We start from the raw sequence: 26,467 nt of genomic DNA on the forward strand, positions 1-26,467 counted from the left end.
TGAGTCAATGCAAAAAATCTCTATAGAAATCAGCACAGACTTAGACAATGCTCATAGGAAAAGGGTTTTTTCTTCATCCTATTTGAAATGCACACCTTAATCAGTTATCTTTTGTTTGTTTCAAAGGTGTAATGCTTCCTTGAAATGGTATTTTAATGAATATATATATAAAAAAAAGATAAAGATTAGTTCCTGTATTCTCGTCATTCAAATGGATGCTTTAACTATTTTCTGTAAGTTTATTAATTCGTGTGTTCATCTAATTTAAAACTCGTAGTTAACACTGCTCAACCTTTGTAGGCTACTTAGTTCTCCATGGCTTGCTTGCACATTTTGAAGGAAAACCATTTTCAACTATAGTTTTACGGGCCAGAATCATAATTAATAAGTGTTTAACTATAGAATATGTTTTGCATAAAATTTATATATTCAATATATATAATGCGGTTTATCGCGTGATTACGAGCTCGAGCAGTAACTCATTAATCCAGTATCTTCACTGGATTAATAACTGGTAACCGGAAAAGCTATCTCAACAATTACATGAATAGTAGAGTACATTATTATTATTATTATTATTATTATTTATTTATTTTAAATGAAAAATAGCAAGGTTATAATAAATAATGATTATTAAATAAAACAGTAATAAATATGATCCTAAATGAATCATAAAATATATTAACTCCAGTAGAGTAATAAAATAAATTAACTCCCCTATCTGTATAAAAATCACTGGCAGCCATTCCTGTGAAATTAACTCCCCTATCTATATTCTTCTCTTTTTGATCTTTGGACAGGACTTATCCTTGGGTTCCCTCCGACAGTCCTTCAATTTTGATAGTGCTGCCAACAATGGAACATATCAGAGACTTATGCATGTCTGGTTTGACATCCAACACAATTAAATGAAACATCTATTGTAAATTCAAAACAGCATAAAGAAAAAGGTCTCTCAACCTAACCATTTTGTTAAGACGAAGACAATTCACTCCTAATCAAACAAAGTCTATATATGAGAATCTTACCTAAAGCTATCAATGATTTTGATGACAACAAATAATACCAAATTTTTGTTATTTAACGAAGTTTGTAGTGTGAAACAAAAGATAAAAATCCATAATACAATATGTGAAACAAAAGATACAAATCCATAATGCAATCTAAAGAAACGGTGGACTATTAAGTCCAGACAAGTCCCAAGATATGCTATAGATGAAAGCTATCAAGACCAATCGAGTCTCGAGATGTGAGCTATCAAAGATCAGACGAGGTGCCAAGTATGCAAACTACAAGACCAAAATGCTTCTAACTATATAAGATGACATTCAAACATAAACTCTTTGGATGCATTCTACATGCATGATTGTCGTATCCTAAGAAAGAAGTCTCATGCTCTCCAAAGAAGATTTTAACTCATGCACACCCTAACCTAAACTTGTATGCTCATTTTGGTGTGGTCAGTATAGCAGAAGTAGCTACAAATAAAAAGGTCGTCCTTCACCAAACAGAATGTTCAACAATGAAAGTTATCAACGTTAAGTCAAGTACATTTTAAAAAGACTTTGATACAAAGGGAAAAGCAAAAGCCCTGAATCCCAACAGTTCTTTTTGTGATGCAAATAAATTGAAGAAACCCCATGCTAATCAAAATTGTTGAGAACGTTGAATGTTGTTGAAGTTGTTAAACATTACTGAAAAAAAGATTCAACCGATCTATACACGCCTTACATGATTCATATTTCTAGCTTTTAAGTGATTTTGTAAAAGTTCGTCTCCTAGACTTTATTTCATATCAGATTCTCTTCTCCTCCCTCTCGTACATTGTATTTGGTCTATCAAAAGTAGTTATAAATATGAGATTAAGAGAGGGAAAGCAACATTCTCTAAAATTCAAATTCCTTTGTATTATTCGCAAGTTGGTATTAGAGAGCATCGATCTCGCTCTGCCTGACTCTATCTGGCATGGTGACTGTTCTGTGCTAAAGTTTTGTCCTCCAACGCATGGGTCTGGTGTGCCTCGAGGAGCACGACCCAACCCCGATGGTCACTTGTTCAAATTCCGACAATATGCGGCCACGTGTCGTCTAATCGTCACCACTACCCTAGCACATGTGTCTCACGCGCCGCTTTCCAGTGCTCAGAATCTTCTGAACCACCACGGTTTGAGTCGTTGAAGCATTCTCAACCCATTTTCGCCCTCAATTATTTGTTTAGGGTGCCTCGAGGAGCACGATGTAACTCCGATGGTTGCTTGTTCAAATTCCGACCATATGCGGCCATGTGCCTCGATTTGAGTTGTTGAAGCATTCCCAGCCCATTTCCGCCCTCAATTCTTTATTCAAGGACCATTGGGTGAGTTTTCTAGTGTTGAACATAGTTTCTCTCACTTGAAACCCTAGGTCTCTCTCTAGAATCCCTAGGTTGGTCATTGTTCTTCTTTGTTGCATTACTGGACTGTGTTTTTGCCTTTACCTTGTTCAACATGGGAGTTCAATTCCACCAGATCAAATTAAACAGTGGAACGAAACTTATTCAACTTTGTGCTCTACTTTGGCAATCAGTAGAACCCAACATCTTGACCACTCTCAGGTCATTCAAAACATGTAATTCCTTTTGGAGAAAGGCCATAAATATTTTTGTGAATGATATCCAATGTCTCTACGATTCCGCTAATCGATTGACTTCTCTCAAGTAGCCTAATAATGACATTATGTCTTTTATTGTTGAAGCCCAATTAGTAATGGAGGAAATGAAGATGTTCCTGGATGTTTCGTGTCCTAACTCAAGAATAGAAATATTAAAGAAATTACTAAATCTTCTGCAATGGGAAAGGAAGTCATGGAACTAGAGGAGGACGTGGTGGTAGAAGATGTCCTCAATGCACATATAGTATGAGAATAGGACACACCCAAGAGAACTATTACTCTTTACATGGCTTTTTTGACAAGACAACCAATATTTCCAAATTTGGAGGTTCTGAGCCAAAGTTCGCTAATGAAGAATATCAAGAATATTTAAGATTAAAATCTAACAACCTAGCCCAATCATCTACAACAACTAGTTTGGCAATAGCTTTGATTTCACAATTCGTGGAGAGTCAAAATTCATGGATAATTTACTCAAGTGCATCTGATGACCTGTGAGCATATATGGGTAAAACAGTTCCTACAAGAATTATACTTTTAAGAGATTCAGCCAATGAAGATGTATTGTGATAACAAAACAACTCTCCACATTGCTTCTAATCTAGTATTCCATGAGAGGACTAAATACATTGAAATTGATTGTCATTTTATACGAGAAAAGTTGTTGTCCAAGAAAATATGCACTGCATTTGTCGGATCAAATGATCCAACTTGTAGATGTACTAACAAAATTTGAGAGGACCTCAAATTGAATATATTTGTTCCAAGCTTGGCACATACAATTTGTATGCTCCAGCCTGAGGGGAAGTGTTAGATTAAATTGTCTAAAATAGAATTTATTTCATTTCAATTTTCCTTTTCTTCCCTCTCATACATTGTATCTAGTCTATCTAAAGTGTACATTGTATCTAGTCTATCTAAAGTAGTTATACATATGAGATCCTAAGAAAGGGATACAATCTCAATTTCAAATTCCTTTGTATTATTCTAAAGTATTTCAAATTTATCCAAGCTAGAGTTGGTTGATATCTTCTATCTCTAGCTAGTAAGGGATATAAAAAAAAGCCCAAGTTACAAATTCAGATCACACATGATCAATGGCCCAAGATCAAATTCAAGCTTTCAAAATAGTCTAGGACTTTCTTTTGCCATGTTTTTAGTGAGCTGTATTAGACTGTAATTTTTTTCTCCTAGATTCCATCTTATCCTTTTGAAGAGCTGTAATAATTCTAGGCTATACATCTTTCTTTTCTATTCAATAGTGACTCAATTAAAAAGAGAAGCTTTCCACCAATACTGTCTCTGCCTTTTTGTCCCTTTATCCCATATATATCCATATTCGTTATAGCACATGAAGCTACAAGCAATGTCAATGGCCTACTGAACTGATGTCCAGTCTATCCACCCACGACAATGGTTGAGAAAGGTGTTTGTTCATTACACACAGAAAATGGGATTTAAGATATTTACCTGATTGGTAGGTACTATGAAGTTCTTCAATCAAACGGGATGGAACAGTATACTCAAGAGAAGCACTAGCCTCAGCCTTTTTCATCAACTTCTTAAATCGTCCAACCTGGAATGGGACAATTGTTGATAAGAATAACAAGAGTGATTTAGGAAAACAATATTCATACTCTAGTAATGACAAATTACATTAGTGAGTCACAGGGATGAAAAATTATCAACATAAACTCAACTACAGAATGATAATTATTTATTCAAGCCAAAGCAAATTCATTTAATTCTTTTTTATAAAAAAATTCAAAAAGATAGAGAAGAATACAAAGAGCCAACCAGATAAGAGATGCTTCTTAAACTTATTTACAGGAAACAAAAAACACAGCTGAAGAAAACATCAATGAAGCACCCAACGATAACAATAGTCATAACCCACTAAGTGAGTTTGGCTATTTGAAATGCACCATGTCATTGAACTAGGTTAAAAATTAAATTCTCAGGAATATTATTCAGCATCTTTGAGAAAAACACCACTAATCTCTCTCTCTATATATATATATACACACACACCTAATCTATATTAGTGATCATCTTAGTCGTTTAGCGAGTAAAAAAGTTACTAGAAAAAGAAAGAAATTGTTGAATTTATTTGTTAGTAAAAAGAAAAACTACTAAAATATATATATATATATATATATATCATACCGAGCATAAGCTACTCACCTAATGGCTAATCTATCCTAGAGATCAACTTAGTTGCATAGTGAGTAAAAAAAGTTAATGGAGAAAGAAGGAAATTGTTGAATACTCATTACGAAGTCGTAATTTAGCCTCTTCCATGGCTCAAATGCCATAAAACTCAATCTAGCACAAGCCAGAACCATGAATGAGACAAGAGAACTTCATACCTCATCGTTTGACATCAATGTGAAGCAACACCCAGTCTGGCCTGCTCTTGCAGTCCTGCCAGCTCGATGAACATAAGTCTTTATGTATTTGGGCATGTCATAATTAATAACATTTCTTACCCCTTCTACGTCCATTCCCCTAGTCATTGCATCAGAAGATACAAGCACTTGAAACTGCCCTTTCCGAAACTCATTCAGTGTCTTGCTGCAGAGAAGTAGCATTTTTTTGTCAAAACACTGGCATGTATAGTTTTCAATAAATTTGGGATATATAGCTATTATTTCAAAAGTAAGCTTTAGTAAGCCTTTTAATATAAGTTGTTTCAAACATAATAAGCTAACCTAAAGTAGAAACTATAAACACACGACTTTCCAAAGATGAAAATGTCTTTCAGAACAAGTTTCGCATAATGTCCAGTATACAAGGAGAGCATTCAGCTCAAAGTTTAAAACTTTAACTAATTGTTTAGAGAGCGAGCTAATCAAAACTTACCTTCTTACACGTTGATGTTGATGACCAGAATACTCCTTGATATCAATTTGCAGATCTCCAAAATAGTTTAGCAATTTGCATAGACGATGTGTTGAGTCCACAGACCTTGTAAAAACTATGCATTTTTCTTCTCCCAGGGATTTCAAAAGGGCAACCAAGTACAGGGGTTTGACCTTTCTTTCACATATCTACAATACATAAAAATTTAAAAGCACAAAGGGAACTTTTTCATTATAACCTATAAAATTTTAAATTTCGAAAAAATTAAATCTAGTAACTAGCTAGCTATAATAGATGCCAAATTTATGGTGACAAAGGCTCAAGATGATCTCCATCACACCCTTTAGAAATTTAAAGAAAAAAAATCCTATGCAATGTCATACCAGTTTGTATGATTCCAAATTTTTTGGGAGCCTATACCGCATTTTGCCAGTGCTGAGGAATAAAGGGTGATGCATATTAAGCTGAACAAGCCTCCCTGGGTCTCGAGTTAATGTCGCAGATAAAAGCACCTTTGCCAGCCTAAAGTGAGGCCTGAACCCGCTCTCAACTCTACCACTACAGAAAAAAATCAGTCAAGCAAAAGTATGGTGAACATTCATTTGTCTATTAAATGAAAAGATAACAAAGACAACAGGAACTATAAAAGCAACAATTAAAGATACATTTAAGTCTTAATACTACACTTTGACTATTAACGTGGTAAAAATGTTAAATTTCAAAATCAGTATGCCAATTACAATATTAGTCTTCCCAATAAAAATTTTAAAAATTGAAAAAGCTGGTAACTAGTAAGACTATTAATGCAACAATACAAAGTATAAAATTTTATGGCAATAAAACTGGACATATATTATTATTAAATTACTTTCTGAATATTTTGATATAGAGAGATAGAAAGAAGAAGAGAGGGGAATAGGACAAAATAGATAGAAAGAAGAAGAGAGTGTGCACTGCATTTGACTATCATTTCCACCTGTCTACATTCAGCTGTCTGGAATAGAACAGCTTAACTTATTTATAGGCAAAACTTCTATGAACTAACAACATGACGGACTAACTAACCTCATTGTCTTCAGTGTCTTATTTATATTCATGTATCAAATTTTAAATTTCATCATTAGAAAAAATTAACCAAAGGTTTAATGCTATTTTTAATTCCATCATTTAAGAAAAACAACTAACACTTAATGCTATTGTATTAATATGGATAAGAAACCAAAAATAAAAAGCACAGCTACATTTAGTAGAGGAATAAAACCATGCTTATTTTATATATTCTTTAAATTTCTTCTAATTTACATAATTACTAGCACATATTATCAGAACTTAGATCATGAAAGAGCAACAGTTGTCCACTTAACCAACTTGCTATATCCACTGGGCAACACACAATGTTATCCATTTTTCATTGATACAAACATTTCAAGGGAGATTCATTCAAACGAATTTTAAGCCTACCATGTTCTTCTGTTCCAGGGAGAATAAGGGACACCACCGTCATCATCATTATTGCTAGATTGGGTGGATCTAAGTACAGTGGGTAACCAGGACTGATAGTCCTCCCGGAGCAACCGATCTGCTTCATCAACTACCTGACACCATTTAACTTGTTAACACACAAACAAAACCACCGAAGTTAAGGGCAAAAAAATCGTACACAATGAGTTGAATTTCCAAACAAAAAGATATTTATTTTTCCTATAAATTAAAAATCACACTAATAATATTCTTGAAAGACAACAATGTTACCACATACTTCTATATACGAAACATATCATACAATGATCATCATTTCTATCAAAGAGTGTCAACTAACTAATTTCAGTACTCACAAGATAATAAAGATGTTTCAATGTGAAACCCCTAGACAAATGGACATGGTCCACAAGCCTTCCGGGGGTTGCCACCAATATGTCCACTTTACTTTGATAACAGAATGGGGAGAAAAACCCAAGATCTGAATCCTCATCATCCCCCGGTAGGTGAACGAGACTAGAAATCTCATCAGTGACGGAAGATTGACCAACAGCCAAGCCCACACACAGGCCTAATGGCAATGCAATAGCATCAAAAACCTGTTTAACCTGCAAGGCAAGGTCACGAGTGGGAACCACAACCAAAGCACGGAGGTACTTGACACGGGAAGCAGGCAATAACTTTTGCACGATAGGAAGAGCATAGGCCAAGGTTTTGCCACTTCCTGTGGGCGAGTTTACACAAAGGTCTCGCTCAAAGTCACCTAGTCCAACGATCTCTTGCCAAAGCGCGACTTGAACTGGGAACAGCTTCGAGATTTCCATATTCTTTAGTGCCGACTTTAACCTGGTGAAATTGAAAACTGTGAGAGGAATTAATTTTGAAAAACGATAAATAGCAAGATTAATGGATTATCAGAGGAAAGTACCGGCGGTCCAGGAAAGGAACCCTGCGGAGGGAGAGTTCTTCACAGCGAGTGACGTCGACGGGGTGGCGCATCCATGGTAGAACCGGCACACTTTGTTGATTTTTTTCATCCATTGTTTCACAAAAACCCTAAACCCTTTTGTTGTAATGCAACGCAAGGGTCGACGAAGGGATAGGTAGTTAATGAGTGAGACATGTCTCAGGTCCCATGGTTTTTCTAGTTCTATGGAAGGTGGCCGCACTTGTTTCAGTGAAGAGCAAGGTAACCCTTCGTTTAGTTTTTTATTTTATTCAATTCATAAAATATATTAATATAATCATTAATTAGTTATTCATCTATTTTTATATAACTTTTTTTCAATTTTACTTTTATTATTAAATATATCTCGAAATATTTTGTCATTTTATATATGAATTATATAAAAAATAAAATTATTTTTAAATTTTTAAATTAATACTAATATACAGTTTTTTTAAATATAAAAATTATGGAGGTGAGGGAAGAATATCTGGAGGTGTAGAAAGAAGCAGCCCTTTGATTGATGGAGAGATAAGGAATGAAAGCTTAACAAGATATAAGAAAGACTCTTTCTTCCTACACCTCCATACCTTCTTGTGCCACCCCCATACTAAATATGAAAATATTATTTTATCCTTTTTTTTTCACCCCCTTGGATTTGAAATAATAAGCCTATGGATTATGTAATCCGGATAAATTCCGGATTACATAATCTGGAAGTCAATTTCATATTTAGAAAAGACTTCCGGATTATGTAATCCGAAAGCTAATAACACATCTGAAAAAAAGACTTCCGGATTACATAATCCGGAAGCTAATCTTATGTATAGAAAAGACTTCTGGATTATGTAATCTGGAAGCTAATCACAAAAGACTTCTGGATTACATAATCCGGAAGCTAATTCTGAATCTAGAAAAAGACTTCCGGATTATGTAATCCATAATATTGAAAAGGGTATTTTTGGAATAAGAAAAATTTATGGGAGTGGCACAAGAAGGTATGGAGGTGCAGGAAGAAGCAGCCTATAAGAAAATATGCAACAAATGGATTGAAAAAAATAATGGATGATAGTTGAAGATGATAAAAGTAAATGGCGTAGGAGTAACTACCACCTTACCTCGTGTACACAACCCTAAAGTTGGGACTCTTTCTTCCTACACCTTCATATCTTCTTTTGCCAACCCCGTACTAAATATAAAAATACCGTTTTTTTCCTTTTTTTTTCACCTCCATACATAATCTGGAAGCTGTTTTTGGATCCGAAAGTGTTTTTGAAATTTTTAAAATCCAAAACTTTTTTTTTGCATTTGAAATAAGCATATGGATTATGTAATCCGGATATATTTCGGATTACATAATCCGAAAGTCAATCTCATATTTAGAAAAGACTTCCGGATTATGTAATCCAGAAGCTAATCACACCTCTGAAAAAAAAAACTTTCGGATTACATAATCCAAAAGCTAATCTTATGTATAGAAAAGACTTCCAGATTATGTAATCCAGAATCTTATTACAAAAAGCTTCCGGATTACATAATCCATAAGCTAATTCTGGATCTAGAAAAAGACTTCCAGATTATGTAATCCGAAATATTAAAAAAGGGTATTTTTTGGAATATAAAAAATATATGGGGGTGACACAAGAAGGTATGGAGGTGTAGGAAGAAGCAGCCTAAAGTTGGTTATGAAGCTTAATTGGGTCTCTTGACCTCTTCGTTAGTGCTCCAATAAAGATAAGAAAAAAAAGTCCACTTAAAAAAACTCTAGTAAACAAGCAACACTCACAAAAGAAATGCAAAAAGACTTTTTAAAACACTCTATTTCATTTTGATTCAAAGGTTTAGTTTTACAAACTCTTGTGACTTTTTATTTTTATGCTAACACCGATAACTCTTTGCCAAACGTACCAATTTGTTTCAAATAATAAATGGATAAAATTTGACATATAAATCTCCAAAAAGACTTGTTGTATAATTATTTAGTTAGAAAAAAATAATTATAGGATTTTTTAATAAGAGAACAAAAGTAAAGACAACATTTTATACAATTTATTGAATAAAGAGAAAAACATAATTTTTTAATCGAGATCTATTAAAGGGAACTTATGTCTTCACTTTCTAGGTACTTCTTAAAATCTTGTCTACATGATTATAATTATGATAATATTTATCTAAAAAAACAATTCATTTAATATTGAAATATTGTAAGTCTTCACTAAGCATATTACTACTCTATTCTTTAGAAGGTCAAGTAGACAATCTAACTTTTTTACACTATTTTATTTTAAATAATTCACATAGTCTCTCACATGAATTGTGTATGATTGTGTTAGTTCTTGCATACAACTAAACTTGTTATTTTATAGAGATCTTCAACTTGTGATTGTTGGAGGTAATGTGAGCCTCTTTCAAGTTTTTGAGCTTCTTTGTCCTTCTTTGTTCATGTGTATTAAAAACTTTCATATTTTCCATGTTTTCAACTACATCTTTAGAAGTTGGATCTCTAGTATATTTTTTTGAGGTGTAACATGCAAAGAGTTTTTAGAATTTAAAACCCTTAAACCAATGTTAGGCATAATATATGATAATTTGATATTGGGTAATGAATTTTTGAATTAGATAATTTTAAAGATATATTTTTCTTTTTTTAGTAAATTAGATCTATTTTTAGAAAAAGCTTGTCCGTGTCTTGATACTTGTTCCATCAAGAAGATCAACTAAAAAGTTGTTATAATAATAACTATTGACCTGCACAGTTTGGTAGAGTTTGTTAGTTTCTTTGCATGTTTGGATAAAGAAAGAAAGAAAGGGAAAAGGAGGGTTGCTAGCAAGAACAAGGTCTGAACAGAGAGATGGAGGAAAAGAAGGAGATATCGACGCCACCTTCGGAGGATGTTGGTGTTATTGACTTTATGGGAAGCTATGAACTGGGTGAGACCCTGTACGAGGGAAACTACTGTACCATTAAGCATGCAACTCAGGTTGCCACCGGACAAAAGGTTGCCGTCAAAATTATCGACAAAGAAAAGGTTCTCAGAGACAAAAAGAAGAACGTGTTGGACTTGGAACTGGTAAGCTCACTTTTTTATTCTATCACTTGAAGAAAAAATAATGAAACAAAGAATGAAACAAAGATTCTAAAAGAAATATGAATTCGATGCAGTCTTACCTGATATAAATTTCTGATGTTCACCCTATTGCAGATAGAACGAAACGTATCAACAATGAAAACTATTAGACACCCGAATGTGGTGCATATCTATGAGGTTATTAGATGGAAAGATTGCTTCCTTGAATTGCATCATTTATCTCCTTATCTTCAAATTTCAAGTGATTTATGTCTAGATGCATTTATTCCATTGTAGGTGATCTCCACCGAAACACAGTTGTGTCTTATAATGGAACTTGCAACTGATGGGAAACTGTTTGATAAAATTAAAGTAAGACTCTTTTACATTTTCAATTGGGATCAGAATCCTCTACAATGTGTAACTTTTGTGGTGTTTTTTCCTGAGCCAGAACACCACGACCGGGAGACTGACAGAGCCCGAAGCAAGAAAATATTTTCAGCAGCTTATATATGCTGTGGCTTTCTGTCACAATAACGGTATCACTCATAGAAACTTAAAGGTGAGGTGCATCTACTATGTTACATCATTATTATAAATATGTTGTTCCTTTGCTTTGTTTCCCCTATTTACGTAGTTTATTAGTTGTGTATTAATTATAGTCAGAGAATCTGTTGCTGGGTGCTGATGGAATGCTTAAAGTATCATATCTTGGACTGAGTGCACTGTCCCAAGAAGTTGGAGTGAGTTAATTATTAGTGACTAATTTTTCAAACAATTAGAAGGCCATTTATGAACAATTGCTAATTGAATATCCTGCTGTCATATGCTATTAGAATCATGGGATGTATTGTCATGGCAGACCATGCGGTGCACCAAATTATAGGGCCCCAGAGGTATGATACCTTTTAGTGTCTCTTAATTAAACTTCAAATTCAGTTTCCCTCTCATAATATTACTACTTTTTCTTATCATGTATATAGGTGGAAAGCGTTAATGGCTATGATTATGCACGGGCTGACGTATGGGCATGTGGTGTTATTCTGTTTGCAATGTTGACTGGTGATTTACCCTTCAACAATGAGAACATTGGGATTATATATCTGAAGGTGATTCTCGCTGAATGTTTCTGATGCTACTGTTCTATCATCTACCTTTGCAAACTTAGAATTTTTAGTTGATTGAGTTTTTCATTTTTTTTATTTACTGCAACCTACAGGCATGTGCAGCTGATTTCAGTTGTCCTTCGTTTTTGTCTCCAACTTTAAAGAGACTAATTAGGAGAATCCTTGATCCCAATCCTGCTGCAGTAAGTACTTGACACCATATTCTATTATTATCAGATATACCAATACGGTTTTTAGCAAAAATATTCTCTGTTTACCTTCATCTAAAAAAAACTAACATGTTGATACATATATATATATATATATATATATGACTTCTTCTGTGGCATTAAACAGCGGATTACAATTGTTGAGATGTTGAAGGATGAATGGTTCGATAGTAATAATGAGGATGAACTTATTAGTAATGGCACTGTAAGTACTAGTTTCAGTATCTAAAGCAGTTGTAGTAAAGGTTTTTTTGTTAAATATTAGTCAGCAGAGGTTTGATTTCTATCCTTGATTCAATGTACTTGACTTTGTGAACAGGATCATGTTGGGACGGGGCAAGATGCGGGGCCTTCAACACATCAAATCAATAATGCATACGATGATTTGCGTACCTCTCCCTCGATCAACTTTGAAGTTGTCAAACGAGTAGTAAATGTAAATTTAGATCTTTTTTCCATCATTGCAATAGTATTATATACTTATTTATTCTAGTTAGTTCTGTTGGTCCACTCTTTGTTTATCAGTGAAACTATGAATACATAAATCTTCTCTCCAAAATTTGGCAACCAGGTACTTGCTCGAAGGAAAAGAGTTTTCAGGACCAGTCTTTGTGGGAGTAAGATAATTTCAAGATTTGAAAAACCTATAGACCGCATGAATCTTCATACGAAGAGGATAGACGTAAGAAAATGTTTTTAACACGCATTACAACTTTAAAATAATATGTAGCAGTAATGATAATATTTCTTACTATCAAGTTCTACTTCTGATAATATTTCTTATTATGCATGTAAGATGGTGCTTGAAGGGGGATATGGACCCAAATTTGAGTATCTATCTGTAAAAGTTAAGGTACACGTTTTTGAATTGAAGATTTAAGATTCTACCACTAGCAAGATATGTTCCTACTTTCTCATGCTTTTCTAAATTCTTTTTTTCAGATTACTCCTTCGTTCTACCCTTACCTTTACAGGGTTACGATTCGAAAGAATGGAGGAGATGCTCGGGATTTTGACAAGGTAATTTCATTTCTATAAACCTTAATAAACAAATCACTGTTTGATGTTGAATCCTTTTGTCTTCTTATATTTTTCTTATGATCATAAATTATTTTCCTTGTTTACTAACTTGTGTGGAATGGATTGTTAATGTTTACAGTTCTACAAAGAACTAATTGATGAAGTGGAAGATATCATTTGGAATGAAGATAATATCCACCTACCAAGTTTAGCGAATTAGCTACTCATCTTTGTACACCAAGACCAAATTTGATAATGAAAGTATAAGTTCAAAATACGTTATTATGTAATTTGTCGTTGTTAATCACAAACTTTTACCATAAACCACACGTGGGATAACTGAAGAGAAAGAGTATTTTTTTTTAAACTACATAAACCATAAAGATCAATTTCAAATTTAGGACACAAACAATTTTTTTGGAAATTAATTTAAAAGACTAAATTAATGGATACTGTGTTGCCCATCTTGAAGCTTCTTTTGTTTTTTGTTGCTTGGAGACCGTTTTAGATTAATGGATAAAGGTTTTTTTGTTCTTTGGTAAGAGGGCGCCAAAAAATGTACTTGCTTTCTTGGAAGAATTTATGAAGAGGTTGGTGACATCCATATTTGAAGAGCATTTGCATTACAAAGCAGATCCCCTTTTTCTGTTTGACTTTTATTGAAGTTTGTCCATTGGAAAATGCACCTAAAATACCTAGAACAATTCACCTATATAAAGTCTATCTTGCTCATTTTGAAACTGAACAACAATTAGAAACCATCACAAAAATTTAACATTCGCGTTAACGCGTGAAAAGAATGCTATTATAGATCACTGGTGGCTCCTTCAAATACTAGTTTATTCAATTATAACTGACTAAAAATCCATTTAACCAACCATGAATTCATTATAAAGTGTTTAGAATATATTGATCTTTGACGCACCTGTGTAACTATTGAATATGGGAAGATTATCGTCCCTGACCAGAAGTATATAAATTCAATTTGTAGAAACATAGTATTGGATTTCCATGATATTAGTTGACACGTTTTCAATCAATTCTATGGGCAAATAATGAGTGCACATCAACCCACAATGTGCAATCCAGTTGATACATAGCCAACTTCTTTAAACATGTTGACTGATTCATTATCTCGCCGTGCATCTCTGGTAAGAATAGCTTGCTCTCGGCCAAAAGAGGAGTGCACAAAAAAAAATAGCAATAAAATTTCAAGATCAAACTTTTCCTTCGTATTTAGTGAGTTTGCGATCATGCAAAAGACTTGCCAGGGTAGTTCTGCAAGGTCCCTCTACAAAACCGAAATTGAAATTAGATTCTTCCTTTGATTCCTTTCATAAAATCTGATTGAGTCGTAATTACTTACCTCCAAAAACAGTATGAAGATATTGAAGATCATCAACTGAGCAAGCGTCGATTAAAGCATAGACACCCGGTCTTAGAGCTTCATCTACTTCTCTGCAAATAACCATGCAATAATTAATATTTGTTAATGGTTATGTACTTCATCTCTATTAATACGTTCTAGTTGTTATTCGATTCAAAAATATGAGCAAGACAGACTTAATATAGATAAATTGTTCTAGGTATTTAGATGCATTTTCAGATGGACAACGCTTCATAGAAAGTCAAACAGAAAAGGGGCTCTGCAGTGTGATGGAAAAGTAATCTTCAACTGGTAAACTTTGACAGAAAGAAATGAGTAAACAATGAGACATGTATATAAACCTTCTGATGCCACTTCTCTTGGGACCATATCCTGAATAAACCCATATGTAATTGGATAAAAACAGAGAACATTGACGGCTAAAGATATCTTTTTTCTGTTCTATCTGCATCATGAATACAAAAACAAACGGGATTAAGCAAAAGGCAATTAATTTGTTAAATTAAGGTCATAATTCATTCAAATAAGAATGTCACAAACCTCTTCATAAATTCTTTGAAGAAAACGAGCACATTTCAGTTGCTCTTCTGAAGAAAAGCAACCCTTATTTATTTTTGATTCATTATCTGAAACTGTCTCCAAGCAATTAAGAAGAACAGCAACAGAAGCTTCAAGATGGGCAACACACTGTCTGCACTCACTGGAATGATTGTAAAAAATGCACAAGATGTGGTTAACGAAAAGGCAAAGGAACATCTAATTGTCAGGATTACAATAGCGGATTGCAGATAGATGCTATCAAAATACATCAAATATAGATTCCATAGCAAATTTGTCATTTCAAGTCGTTCAATAATATGAGAAGCTGTACTTTGTTCAGTGATTTAAAAGATAAAATAAAACATACCTGGGACGATGCATAATAATGGTACACATTAGTTGACAACACACATAGAAGAGGCTAACTAGGTGATCAACGTGACCCACTCTGTTTACAGGATCACAAATACGCTGTTCTGAAATTATCGATGTTTCTGATGGACCAGATGCGTTAGTAACTCTAAGCTGATGAACATTCTGAAAGAGTAGTGCAGGGATATGTAATATTTGACCCACATACCCCATATCCATAGGAAACTGACCATGTTTTCTAGAAACTGTAACCAGTACTTCAACACTCATGAGAATGGCTGACCCAGGATCAGGAGTACTGGCAACCGTTCCAGATGCCAAGTTATCATAAAAATTAAGCAGGGCCTTTAAATGCACAATAATGTTGAAAACAGCAGAAACTAAACTCTGACCATGTCTTTTAATCATCTTCAAGCCTTTCCGACCTTTAAAAAGAAAAAAAGTGTCATTGAATAATTATAATATGAATGCATTGCCTTATTCAGCATTTTGCATTGATTTCATCCAACATGCAATTATTGATAGTCTCCTTTTGAAAACCGGGTACTCATCAATTTAGGTTTGCTTTAAGGATTATAAGAAATGAGGTCATCAAAATGTTTACAAGTAACAGGCAGTGTTACAATTCCCAAAAAGTAATGTCAGAGACCTCATAATATATCAGTGAGAATGTTAACCATTATCTAAAAATAACTTTCATAAAGAAAAACATGCAGATTTGTTTTCTGAATAAAACTGTAATAACTTCTTAGTTACTATCAAGTGAAATTTACAAAATTTCTGAAGTGAATCAGAAGATAGTATTGATGTAATGACTTTAAGTACAACTAAAAGGATACGAAATAAAGGATGTAATTTTCAGATTTTAATTAAATGATTAAATGAAATGCTAGTTCAAAATAGCCATGTTCTTATTTACCTGAAACAAATTCAAGAATCATGCTGAAGCAATCAATGCCACCTGAAACAAGTGACAAAATTTCCTCCCCATCTTTACTTGTTTTTACATCATAACTCAAGGTAGATCGTTCGAGAATACCAACTAGAGATCTCTCAATGACCAGTATAGTAGACAAAAGATGCAACTCAGATGACCTCTCTATATATGCTTTGAATGACTTCCGCAGCCTAATTATAAATTCATCCAAGCAATAGTGCAATTCAGTAGAGGAATAACCTTCAACTAATCCATTATGAAGTGACTTTGTGCTTGACTGGCTTCCATGAAAGGTTAGTGTTCGCCCTTTTCCTTGCAACAAAATGGTCTTGCCTATTACCCTCATGTGAATCTGAATCAGTTCTGTGTAAACTTTTCTAGAGGAAGTAGGATCAGTTAAAGGAAAATAACATGCTAATTCTCTCAAATATCTGCGAGCGTCATCTAACAAAAGCAAAGAAGATTGTTGTGGGACCACAACCATCTCTTCAAATTCTAATAATAGGAGTTGTGAAATTTCAATGAAAGTAGGTACAAAACTAGAAGGTAGGACAGAATCATTTTTCTGCAAATTTAACCTCAAAAGAGATGAGAAAGCAATTAGCAGATGTCTCAGCAAAAAAGCAATTTCAGGGTGATCACCCTTTACCAAACTTCGCAACAAAGGCTTATTCAAACCCTGTGGCTCAGAGTAATCCAAACTGGCCAAAACCCTGGCAACAGGGTTTTCCTCTTTTGGATTCAAAGCCCTTCCAAGATCACTGACACTTTTAGAGACATTATCAACTGCTGATAAAGTAAAACAAGTTGCAGCAGCTTTACATTCGTTTTGTGCACCAGCTGAGGTATTAGCCTTAAAAACTACGGATTTAGGTGACAGAGAATTGGTACCTAACAAAGATACCTGCATTGCTGGATCTTCAGAATGCTGCATATTCTGTGAACTTTTGGAATGTTGGTTACTCTCAACAAGAAATTTGTTAACAAAAACATCAGAAAGCTCTACAAGAAAAGATATACAACTATTTAGTTCAGAGGCATGCTCACTTTTCCACATTAATATTTCTTTTTCATCAATATCTTTAGCATCTGTTTGTCCAGTGGAAGATGTGAGGCCCCACAAAACTCTACTAAAGCAACAAACTGTAGACAACAATCTAATCATGTTTTCTACAGTAAGACCAAATCCCACACTGACATTATGAGGGGAATTGTTAATAGAAACAAGCAAACTCTGCTTATGCTCTTTCAAATTCTCAGCCATAAAGGTTAAACATTTCAATGCCTCAAGCTTGGGGGAATCCTGAGAAGATGGGAGCAAATGATTCTCTTCATGGCTAATCATATGATTAGAAAAAGCATGAACAATTGGATATTTTCCTATGCTGAACAAGACATGTGATGTGTAATCCAATAAGGAAAACATCATAGATTTACATACAATAATATTTTTTGCAGAGAATGCTTCTTTAATCCCAACAACCACATATAATGACTTCAAAATCCATAAAACAGGGAATGAACTTCCAGAAACAACCGTGTTCGGTGATGATTGGATAGTCTCTGCCTTCTGACCAAATCCAATTAATATATACACTAATGCCTTCCGACAAGAGACAAATAATCTTAAGTACTCACAATAATAATCCTGGTGCCCTGTACACTGAAAATAGAGAAGAGCACTGACAAGAAGCCTGCAAAATTTAAGTAGACAGAACTGAGAATGAATCATTTGTTTCACAAAATAAGCTTCAGACAAATCTTTGGAACAAAAAACTGAAGTATGTGTCCAAAGCATTCTTTATCACGGGTAAAGGATTTCTTTCTCTGCAGTTAGGGTAAAGGAATGTACCATAAACAAATTTTAAATTTCTGTGCTAAGAGAGATGGTTGTCTTTTCATCCAATTACTTTCTTGTTTTTAAACATATAAGACAAATATAGAATTGTGAAAATATAAATAGGAAAACAATGTTAGTTAGTCAGCTGTTAGATAGCTACCTATAAATAAAGCAGGGTTTCTGCACTTTAGACAAACTAAATGGTAATCAAGAGTGCAGTTCACAGTTTCTCTGGTCTCTGTTTCTCTTCTCTCTCTATCCTATCTGTTCTGTTATTCTTGTGTCTTCCCCTCTTTCTTTCTGTTTCTTTCTCTTTCCCACTAAAACTATATATCATATAGCCGCACTGGTTTCATTTCTCATAGTCGATGTAAAATTATTTACAAACACTGATAAGTCTATTAGAATAAAAACAACTGATCAAAGAGAGGCCTCTCTCCAACCTACGCACTAAGGCGTAGGATTGTATTTGTAATTGGGACAGGAAGGAAAGTAGAATTAGTTAGGAATAGCTATACTAGTTAGCCAATTAGCTAGTTATAGAGGGTTATTTAGATAAATAAATAGGAGAATGTAAAGGGAAACACACTTTAATAGTTAGCATTTGGGAATTGAACAAGTACTCAGTTAAGAAAAGGGAAACACCATTTCCAGGATAATTTTTTTCCTGGTGGTGTTCATTCTCAATCAAGAAATAAAATCATTCATTTCTTTTCTTTATTTTATATTCCAGGTTCCTATTAAATAAGTAATAGATAGTGTTAATGGCCTGGGAGTGGCTGCTATTAAGACTTTTGATGGAATTCCCTACCTCAACATTAGTTGAAAATTTTCACCTCTATAATACATACAAGTCCTTTTTTTCTATCAGGACAACAAAAGACCATAAGGTAGTATCCAACAGAGAGATGAGTTTACCGTTCAAGGTTGAAAATACAAGTCACAAGATATGAAAATGATCTTGAATTTATATCACGCATCCGACATAAGAGACCAAGTAAATGGTCACAATCTCTAAAATTTTTGTCTGTGACAGGGAAAGTCTTTTCGTTTCTGCTGATATCTGCAGGAAGTTTGCCGTGTGAATGAGTGGTTGAACTTTCCACTGCAGAACAACCAACCAGAATCTCTTTATTCTCATCAATAAGCACTGTTGAGTTGTCAAGGGTGCTTAAAAACTCAGCCCAATTAGGCAATGACCGAAGACTCACATCAGTACATGGAATATTACTAAATAATGGCAGTGCAGATTTCTCTAAAGCATGGCAGAACACTGAGGCCAGATTCCTGTGGGCAAACTAAAACAAAAATAAGAAATGAATACCTATAGATGTAACTTTATCTTTCTCAAAATATCACACCAGAGCATTAAACAGGAAAGAAATTAAGGATGTCTATACAGCTAAAACAAATACTGGCAAAGATAAAATATGAGTGTGTTTGTGCGCAAATGATAAAAGAAACTGTGAATAACCAAAGGAGGATCTTACTTTTTGTTTATACAAAAGTGAACCATTTAAAAATTCTGATGATATTTGTGACAAAGTGACCCACTTGAACAGCTTAAATTTGTCAATTTCTTGCAGACCTGGCTCTTGAAAACTACTTGTTAGACTGTGAAGGTAAGCATGGAGTAAATGTGAGAAGAACTTTTTCAATTGCTTCTTTAAAGCATGATTGCCCCAAACATCAAACTTTTTGCATAGATTTGACCAAATGAGTGCTTGCAATGACTTTCCGTTAGCAAAATAAACTCCTAGATCACATCTGTTGCTATGAGTAGCCACAGAAACTACATCTTCACAAATTACATCATCAGAAACAAAGATTGGGGAATGAAACACACATGATAAATGTTCCATAATAAAGTTAGTAAGTCCAGCCGCTTCTTCCTTCAGTGTGTTGATTTGGGATCTATAAGACTTCTGCAAATAATGCTGCTTTTGCATATTCTTGAACAATATAATCTGCTTATTCAAGTCAGCAAGCCTTCGAAGAGCCATAGATTGAAAGATATAGATCAAAGGGGAATAATCATCTGAACCATGTTTAAGATATATGTCAGAAATAAATTTCATAACAACAAGGAGGGAACCTGAGGGTTGAACAATCCAAGAAAAAAAACCAAAGTCTATCTCATCAATCCTCTTCATCAGGTCATCAGCAGAATATGCTGGGTAATCCACCACCTCTGCAGACTTCTTTGGCAAATCAGGAGACACAAGGCTTGCTTGCCTATATAAGCTTTGGCAAGACACATACAACTGAAAGAAGAACACAAGAACCCATTGGCTAGACCTACCAAATTTCTTTAAAAATTTTCCCTTTCTAACCACGTGATCAACAGTTTCTCCACTGACAGAAGAAAATAACTTGTAGATTGTGTCTGGCTGTTGTGCACCTAGAATACTCAAGTAGGGATGCATTAATTTCATAAGTTCTTTCACGGAAACTCCAAGAAGATTACGGTTACCGTCAGTGACTGTCACCGAACCAAGAACTAAACAATACAGTCTAGACAGCCCTCTACCAAACAGCTCCACTTGAAGATTAAACATTTGCAATTTCTTGCCATCAACCAATGGACAGAAATTTTTCATCCACTTGAGAGATTCTGAAATATCATCTCTTATCTGTCTAACACACCCACACACTTGCCCTTCTGGAATAGATTCAACAGCTTTATAAATGGCATGAATGAAATTCTGGGAAGATAACAGCCTTTCAACAGCTTCAGAATGAACTTCATTAGACAGAAATGTCAAGAACCTAGAAGAACTTTCTTCAGTATAGCCATCAGGACATATAATAAGCCTTATAGCTTTGCACAGTGCTAAAATAGCACTTTCCACCTATATCATTTCAAACATGTAAGGACAAGCCTGATTTCCATCTTAGTCTTGGGGGGCAATAAGAAGCAGACAAATACAACATAAGCTGAATTAAACCAAAAATACAATAATTTATTAAAGATTTCCCTTCACCCAAACATTATTCCCCTCCCCTATTCCAAACATCATACCTAGAGTTACACCAAGAGTCTAAGACACAGTAATAAAACCACCAACAAAGCAGAACCATGCAAAACCTCTAAAACTTGCTGTACTGGGGTCGGGGGTGAAAAAGTAAAATATAAATTACCAGTAATCAGAATTTTAATACGAACCTGGCGAAGTTGACCATAGAGATGAATTGTTTCGCACTCCAGGGCAGGTATAGTAGAAGGTAATGAGCATTGATCAAAAGCATTCCCCAAATTGCAATTAATGGCAGAGAATGACAAGATAAGAAGCCATAAATTTACCAAATCTTCACCAATAACCTCATATTCAACCTGCAAAAGATATCCCATAGCAACTAGAATCTCATTAGCAGGCAAAACATATATCTCCATCTTGTTAGTTGTATCATAATTGGAGAAATGGAGTAGACTAGTAGAACTAGTTATCAGTGTATTAAATATTTTCTTCAAGAAATTAAGACAAGCTCCTTCAGATGTGTCTTCTGTTCTCAAATAAACTTTCTCTCGCATAAAACTAGCAAGCAAATTACCAATAGACTTGAGTAAACCATAAAGATCCAACAACAGGGTATTGGCATCTGCTTCAACTTCAATGTAGGCATTAATCTTCAGCAAAAGGGGTTCCATAATCAGTACAAAAAAATTAAAAAGTGATTTTTGAATGTCTGCCGAAATATTATTTGAGTCACAATGTTTTCCTGACACTGGTTGCCTTGAATCACCTGTTTTCTCTGTTGTCTTGAGCCCTTCATCCAGTTTGAATTTTCTTGCTGAAGTAGCATATAAGCGAAATAACAAGCCTAAGCTACCCATTGCCATAGCATTCTTCCTATCTATAATTCTGTTCAGTACGTCAAATAAATGTCTAGTATAACTCTTAATAGTTGCTTTTGAGTCATTTGATTTTTCATCACATGAAGTAACATCATTTTCTAAACCATGTAAGCTTAAAAACTCAGAAATATGCACTTGATGAAAAAGGCCGTGAGAAAGAACATCTTCCGCTGCCTCTATTAATCTCGACGTCCAAATGGGATTACTTCCATTAACCCGAAGATGCAACTCACGAGATAAATGCAACAGCGGCTCAAGAAGTTTATCCACAAAATTATGAAATCCTTTCTTAGCTCGATGGACACTCAACTTAGAGAATGGCTGAAGCACCGACCATAGAAAGCGTAGTGCAAAAGCACCCACATTGCTGTCATCAAGGCTATTGCTATAAGTTTTCAGCACAAGATCAAGCAACACCTTGGCTGTCTCAACCCACAAGTCCAAGTTTTTATTTGACAACCCACCAAGAGACAAGAATACCAACGAAACACAGTCAATAGTGGTACCATACAGTTTACACCTTTCTTCGGATATAATAACTTCTCCTGAACTGATAGAGGTGTCTTCGAGCAGTAACAGAAAATCTCTGGCAACAAACTGAACAGTTTGTAGGAGGTTCCGGGGCATACTCCAAGAGCCGTGAAACTTCAAAGACTCCTGCAAGCAGAACTTCAATATCTCCCAACAACGAATATCCATGTATGCCTCAATTCCCTCGAGCTGTGGTGTCTTCCCATCTCCCCAGTCTTTCTTCCCATTTGGAGGAAATAGCAATGTCACGATCCAATCATTAAGGTAACTTATTAGTCTTGGAAGTTTTATAGTATTACAATCCTCACAAGCGCCAACACCATTATCCACTCTTGACTGCACAAAATTAAATGCCTCATTGACCTTACTGCACTAACACACACTCATTGTGAAAAAAAGAACAAAAAAATATCTCAGTGCCCATTTGAATAGCTAATAGAAAGCGGAAAAAACAGATTAAAATATTGTTGAAGATGACTTAATATTAATTTTTTTTTAATTAGTAACACCCTCCTCACGCACACACGCATTGTCCACAGCATTGAATTGAATCATTTGTGCCATGATGCAAAATGAAAATATGATTACAAAACAGAAAGTAACCTGGAAAGATCCTGGTCTTTGTCTTGGATGCAAAGTATGAGTTGAAGGTTGTTCCAGGGACTGTGACGCTTCGGAGCAACATCGAAACGGTGCCGTTTGGAAGAAGTTTGAGGTTCGGCATCGATTCTCTGCTTTCGCTTCTGATTTTGCATCTTTGCATTTGCTTTCGAACCGGCCATGGTCGAGCTTTCTTCGAATTGGAAGGCTTCTGAACTGAGACGGTTATAAACCCTAAATTCTATTCTGCCCAGGGTTTAAGCTCTTATTATCTGATAAAATATTTTAAGATACAGATATATCTATAACAGGTATTTCAGTGGGTGCATTAGATAAATGTTTATTTTGTATAACTTAATTTATATAATGTATAATAATAATAATTAAATATTTAAAAATATGTTAATTATATTATAGCTAAAAATTGTAATAAATCATTTTTAACATAGAAATTGTAATTTAAATAATTTATATTGTTATATAATTTTATTTTAAATTAATAGCAAATTCTTTTAGGCAATATTAAAAGCAATTACTTGATAACTACAACCTTATGCCTACCTACAACTTGAAAATAATTTTAAAATGAAGACTACTTTATATTTCAAATTGACTGTAATCACAACACTGTACATTTATGGTTTTTTTTATAGATTATTTGATGAACTAAACATTACATCTTTGTTTCTTGAAAAAAAAAATAGTTGTTTAATTACCTTTTAAATTATGAATGGTGAACTGATTGTTACCTAGATCTTATGATATGTTTGGATTGGGGGAGGGGATGTATAGGGATTTAAGGGGGATGTGTAGGAATTTGAGGGAGTGGATATATGAGGATGTGAGAGGAAAATGAGAGTGTTTGGATTGAAATATGTTAGGGTGGATGTGTGATAAAAGTTATGAGAGTTTGTGAATGATAATATGGTTGTGAGAGAATTTTAATTTGTTTAACGGTGTTACTTTACAGATTTAGCATTGCCTGTTAAAAAAAATAATAATAAAATGAGTTGTTTTTGTTTAAAAATGAACAAATTTCACATAGTAGATTTAAAAATTATAATTAAAAAAAAATATATGTTAAATATAAATATGTATAATATAAAAATTATAATTAAAAAAAGATATGTATTTAACAAATTAAATAAAAACAGAACTTCAAGTAATTTCTTTAAAATACTAAACATGTGCTATAAAATTGAAAAATAAATCACATCTTATATAAATAAATAAATAAAATAATATTAAATACCCTGTAGTAATGAAAAATAAAAAAAACTACAACAACAAAAATATAACGAAATTCACAATAGAAAAAAATTTCATAAAAATTATAACTAAAACATAATAACTATACATAGAAATATATTAATATAAACACAACAACAAATTAAATAAAAACAGAACTTCAAATAATTTCTTTAAATATTAAACATATACTATAAAATTAAAAAATAAATCACATCTTATATAAATAGAAAATTACTATTTTTTAATATTAAAAAAATTACTATTTTATCACCATGGACCTTTGTCAAGAAAAATTTCACGGACCTTGTATGCCTTTTCAGAGAATATGTTTTTGCATGCATGGGTCATCTAAAAATTATTGTACCCATTAAACCAAATAAAACATAACATAATACATAAATACATATTTTAATATATCAATTATCTTTTCAATTTCTAATGAATAATTTAAGTTATAATAAAATTATTTTAAGTGTTTAATTATCACTGCACTATTTTGAGAGAAAAAAAAAAGAATACGAGAAATTTTAAATTACCCATAAAGAGTGATTACTTATTTAAATATATTTGATTGATTGAATTCAAACAACATTATTTATATAATTTTAAATATTCAAACATGAAACCATAAAAAGTCTTCATTTTAGGATTTCCTAAACTCCCCACCTTTGTCCACCAAATGTCACAGGAAGGAAGAGGTGAGTTGAAAACATAAAACTCCATCAACATTCAAATTTGAATATAAAATAATATAAGATACAGAGATATAAAATTTGGATAACTGATGGGTTGTTTTTAGGGATTTTTTGTATTAAATAAATTAAATATCTAGTATAAATAAAATGAAAAATGTTTAGTATAACCTTTTGCTGATGCCCATGATCCAACCCAGGTAATATTTTCAATGTTAATTAGATATATTATATTCTTTTTTTTAAACAAAACTAAATCCAACCACATTTAATAAAATATCTTATTAGAACTTGAAAAATAGGTATCACCTAATTTACTCTAATAACTAATATATAAATGGAAGATTTTATTTAACTATATTTTTTTTTACACTGGTTTATCATTATTTACATAATTTTTATTCTATAAAATAATAAACAAACTTAAAACTTCCTTAAAATTTATGATGATTTGTTTCTTCATTTTAAATATATTTAAACATTGTACAATACATTTTTTTAAATACTAATGCATTCAAATTGAGCACTGTAATACATTAAAATGAGGGTAAATTTAGAAATAAGGGATGCTGACATGGTTTTTCCCTACATCTCTTCATTTTGAGAGGAGGAGATATTTACTTTTCACATGCATATCATCTCCTTCTCTTCCCCACACAATCCTAGATCCAAATAGTTGATATCCCCTCACTTTTTTGGTCTATGAACAAAACATCCATAGAAGCAAACAGGGGTTAGTGATGAAAAAAAAATCTTTTGTAGTTGTGGTTACTATATTATTCAATTTGTTCTTTCCTCTTATTGATTATAGTAGCATTTAAAAAAAATCATAAAATTTAGGTAGTGTCACATAAATTAGATACGCTCAAGGACATTCATGGCCAAAAGAAGACTTTAGAGCTTGTTATTCAAATAACAAATATTTGGTTAATTGAGAATCAAGATATCCTTAGGATGGTCATCATGGACTCAAAGATGGTGTTTTAATTTTTATTTATTTAGTCTCTAGTTAGAAAATTAATTTTTTTTATTGTTGTTGTTAAATTAAGTTATACTAATCCATAATTATTACTTTCAACATAGGGAGATGAAATAAGTAATT

General features: G+C 33.3%; 3 protein-coding genes across 4 annotated transcripts; 1 reads left to right on the forward strand and 2 right to left on the reverse strand.

The window, feature by feature from the left end:
- Positions 1-614: 614 nt before the first annotated feature.
- Positions 615-8,199, reverse strand: LOC137811600 (DEAD-box ATP-dependent RNA helicase 1). Its single transcript, XM_068613399.1, has 8 exons — positions 7,918-8,199; positions 7,346-7,835; positions 6,972-7,105; positions 5,894-6,068; positions 5,511-5,698; positions 5,018-5,222; positions 4,119-4,224; positions 615-846 (listed from the first exon to the last, which is right to left on the reverse strand). Exons 1-8 carry the CDS (start codon positions 8,028-8,030, stop codon positions 770-772), a joined length of 1,488 nt encoding a protein of 495 aa, XP_068469500.1. The 5' UTR covers positions 8,031-8,199; the 3' UTR covers positions 615-769.
- A 2,354-nt stretch (positions 8,200-10,553) lies between these two features.
- LOC137811601 (CBL-interacting serine/threonine-protein kinase 9-like) lies at positions 10,554-13,649 on the forward strand. Its single transcript, XM_068613400.1, has 14 exons — positions 10,554-11,006; positions 11,139-11,201; positions 11,301-11,375; positions 11,455-11,565; positions 11,666-11,746; positions 11,840-11,899; positions 11,987-12,112; positions 12,223-12,312; positions 12,467-12,544; positions 12,659-12,775; positions 12,911-13,021; positions 13,136-13,192; positions 13,282-13,359; positions 13,499-13,649. The coding sequence occupies exons 1-14, from the start codon at positions 10,788-10,790 to the stop codon at positions 13,577-13,579; spliced, it is 1,347 nt and encodes a 448-aa protein (XP_068469501.1). The 5' UTR covers positions 10,554-10,787; the 3' UTR covers positions 13,580-13,649.
- Positions 13,650-14,343: 694 nt separating this feature from the next.
- On the reverse strand, positions 14,344-23,696 carry LOC137811602 (uncharacterized). 2 transcript variants are annotated; one of them, XM_068613402.1, is made up of 10 exons: positions 23,426-23,696; positions 21,602-23,158; positions 19,926-21,287; positions 19,354-19,733; positions 16,578-18,289; positions 15,654-16,083; positions 15,287-15,446; positions 15,088-15,191; positions 14,726-14,817; positions 14,344-14,650 (listed from the first exon to the last, which is right to left on the reverse strand). In XM_068613402.1, exons 2-10 carry the CDS (start codon positions 22,988-22,990, stop codon positions 14,577-14,579), a joined length of 5,703 nt encoding a protein of 1,900 aa, XP_068469503.1. In that variant the 5' UTR covers positions 22,991-23,158; positions 23,426-23,696; the 3' UTR covers positions 14,344-14,576. The 2 variants fall into 2 exon arrangements, with proteins under 2 accessions (XP_068469503.1, XP_068469502.1); XM_068613401.1 differs by having other exon boundaries at positions 21,602-23,189.
- Between the last annotated feature and the right edge of the window lie 2,771 nt (positions 23,697-26,467).

This window comes from Phaseolus vulgaris, chromosome 2 (assembly GCF_000499845.2).
Source record: "Phaseolus vulgaris cultivar G19833 chromosome 2, P. vulgaris v2.0, whole genome shotgun sequence".
Classification (NCBI taxonomy): domain Eukaryota; kingdom Viridiplantae; phylum Streptophyta; class Magnoliopsida; order Fabales; family Fabaceae; genus Phaseolus; species Phaseolus vulgaris.

Coding starts and splice junctions, on each gene's coding strand:
- LOC137811600 (XM_068613399.1), bottom strand. CDS start 8,030: ATGGATGAAAAAAATCAACAAAGTGTGCCGGTTCTACCATGGATGCGC. Junction 5,699..5,893: donor ATTTGGAATCATACAAACTG/GTATGACATTGC, acceptor TATGTATTGTAG/ATATGTGAAAGAAAGGTCAA. Junction 5,223..5,510: donor CAACATCAACGTGTAAGAAG/GTAAGTTTTGAT, acceptor ACTTCTCTGCAG/CAAGACACTGAATGAGTTTC.
- LOC137811601 (XM_068613400.1), top strand. CDS start 10,788: ATGGAGGAAAAGAAGGAGATATCGACGCCACCTTCGGAGGATGTTGGT. Junction 11,202..11,300: donor ATGTGGTGCATATCTATGAG/GTTATTAGATGG, acceptor ATTCCATTGTAG/GTGATCTCCACCGAAACACA. Junction 13,022..13,135: donor TTCATACGAAGAGGATAGAC/GTAAGAAAATGT, acceptor TATGCATGTAAG/ATGGTGCTTGAAGGGGGATA.
- LOC137811602 (XM_068613401.1), bottom strand. CDS start 23,604: ATGGCCGGTTCGAAAGCAAATGCAAAGATGCAAAATCAGAAGCGAAAG. Junction 18,290..19,353: donor TGTATTTTCAACCTTGAACG/GTAAACTCATCT, acceptor TAAATTTTGCAG/GCTTCTTGTCAGTGCTCTTC. Junction 16,084..16,577: donor GATTCTTGAATTTGTTTCAG/GTAAATAAGAAC, acceptor TTCTTTTTAAAG/GTCGGAAAGGCTTGAAGATG.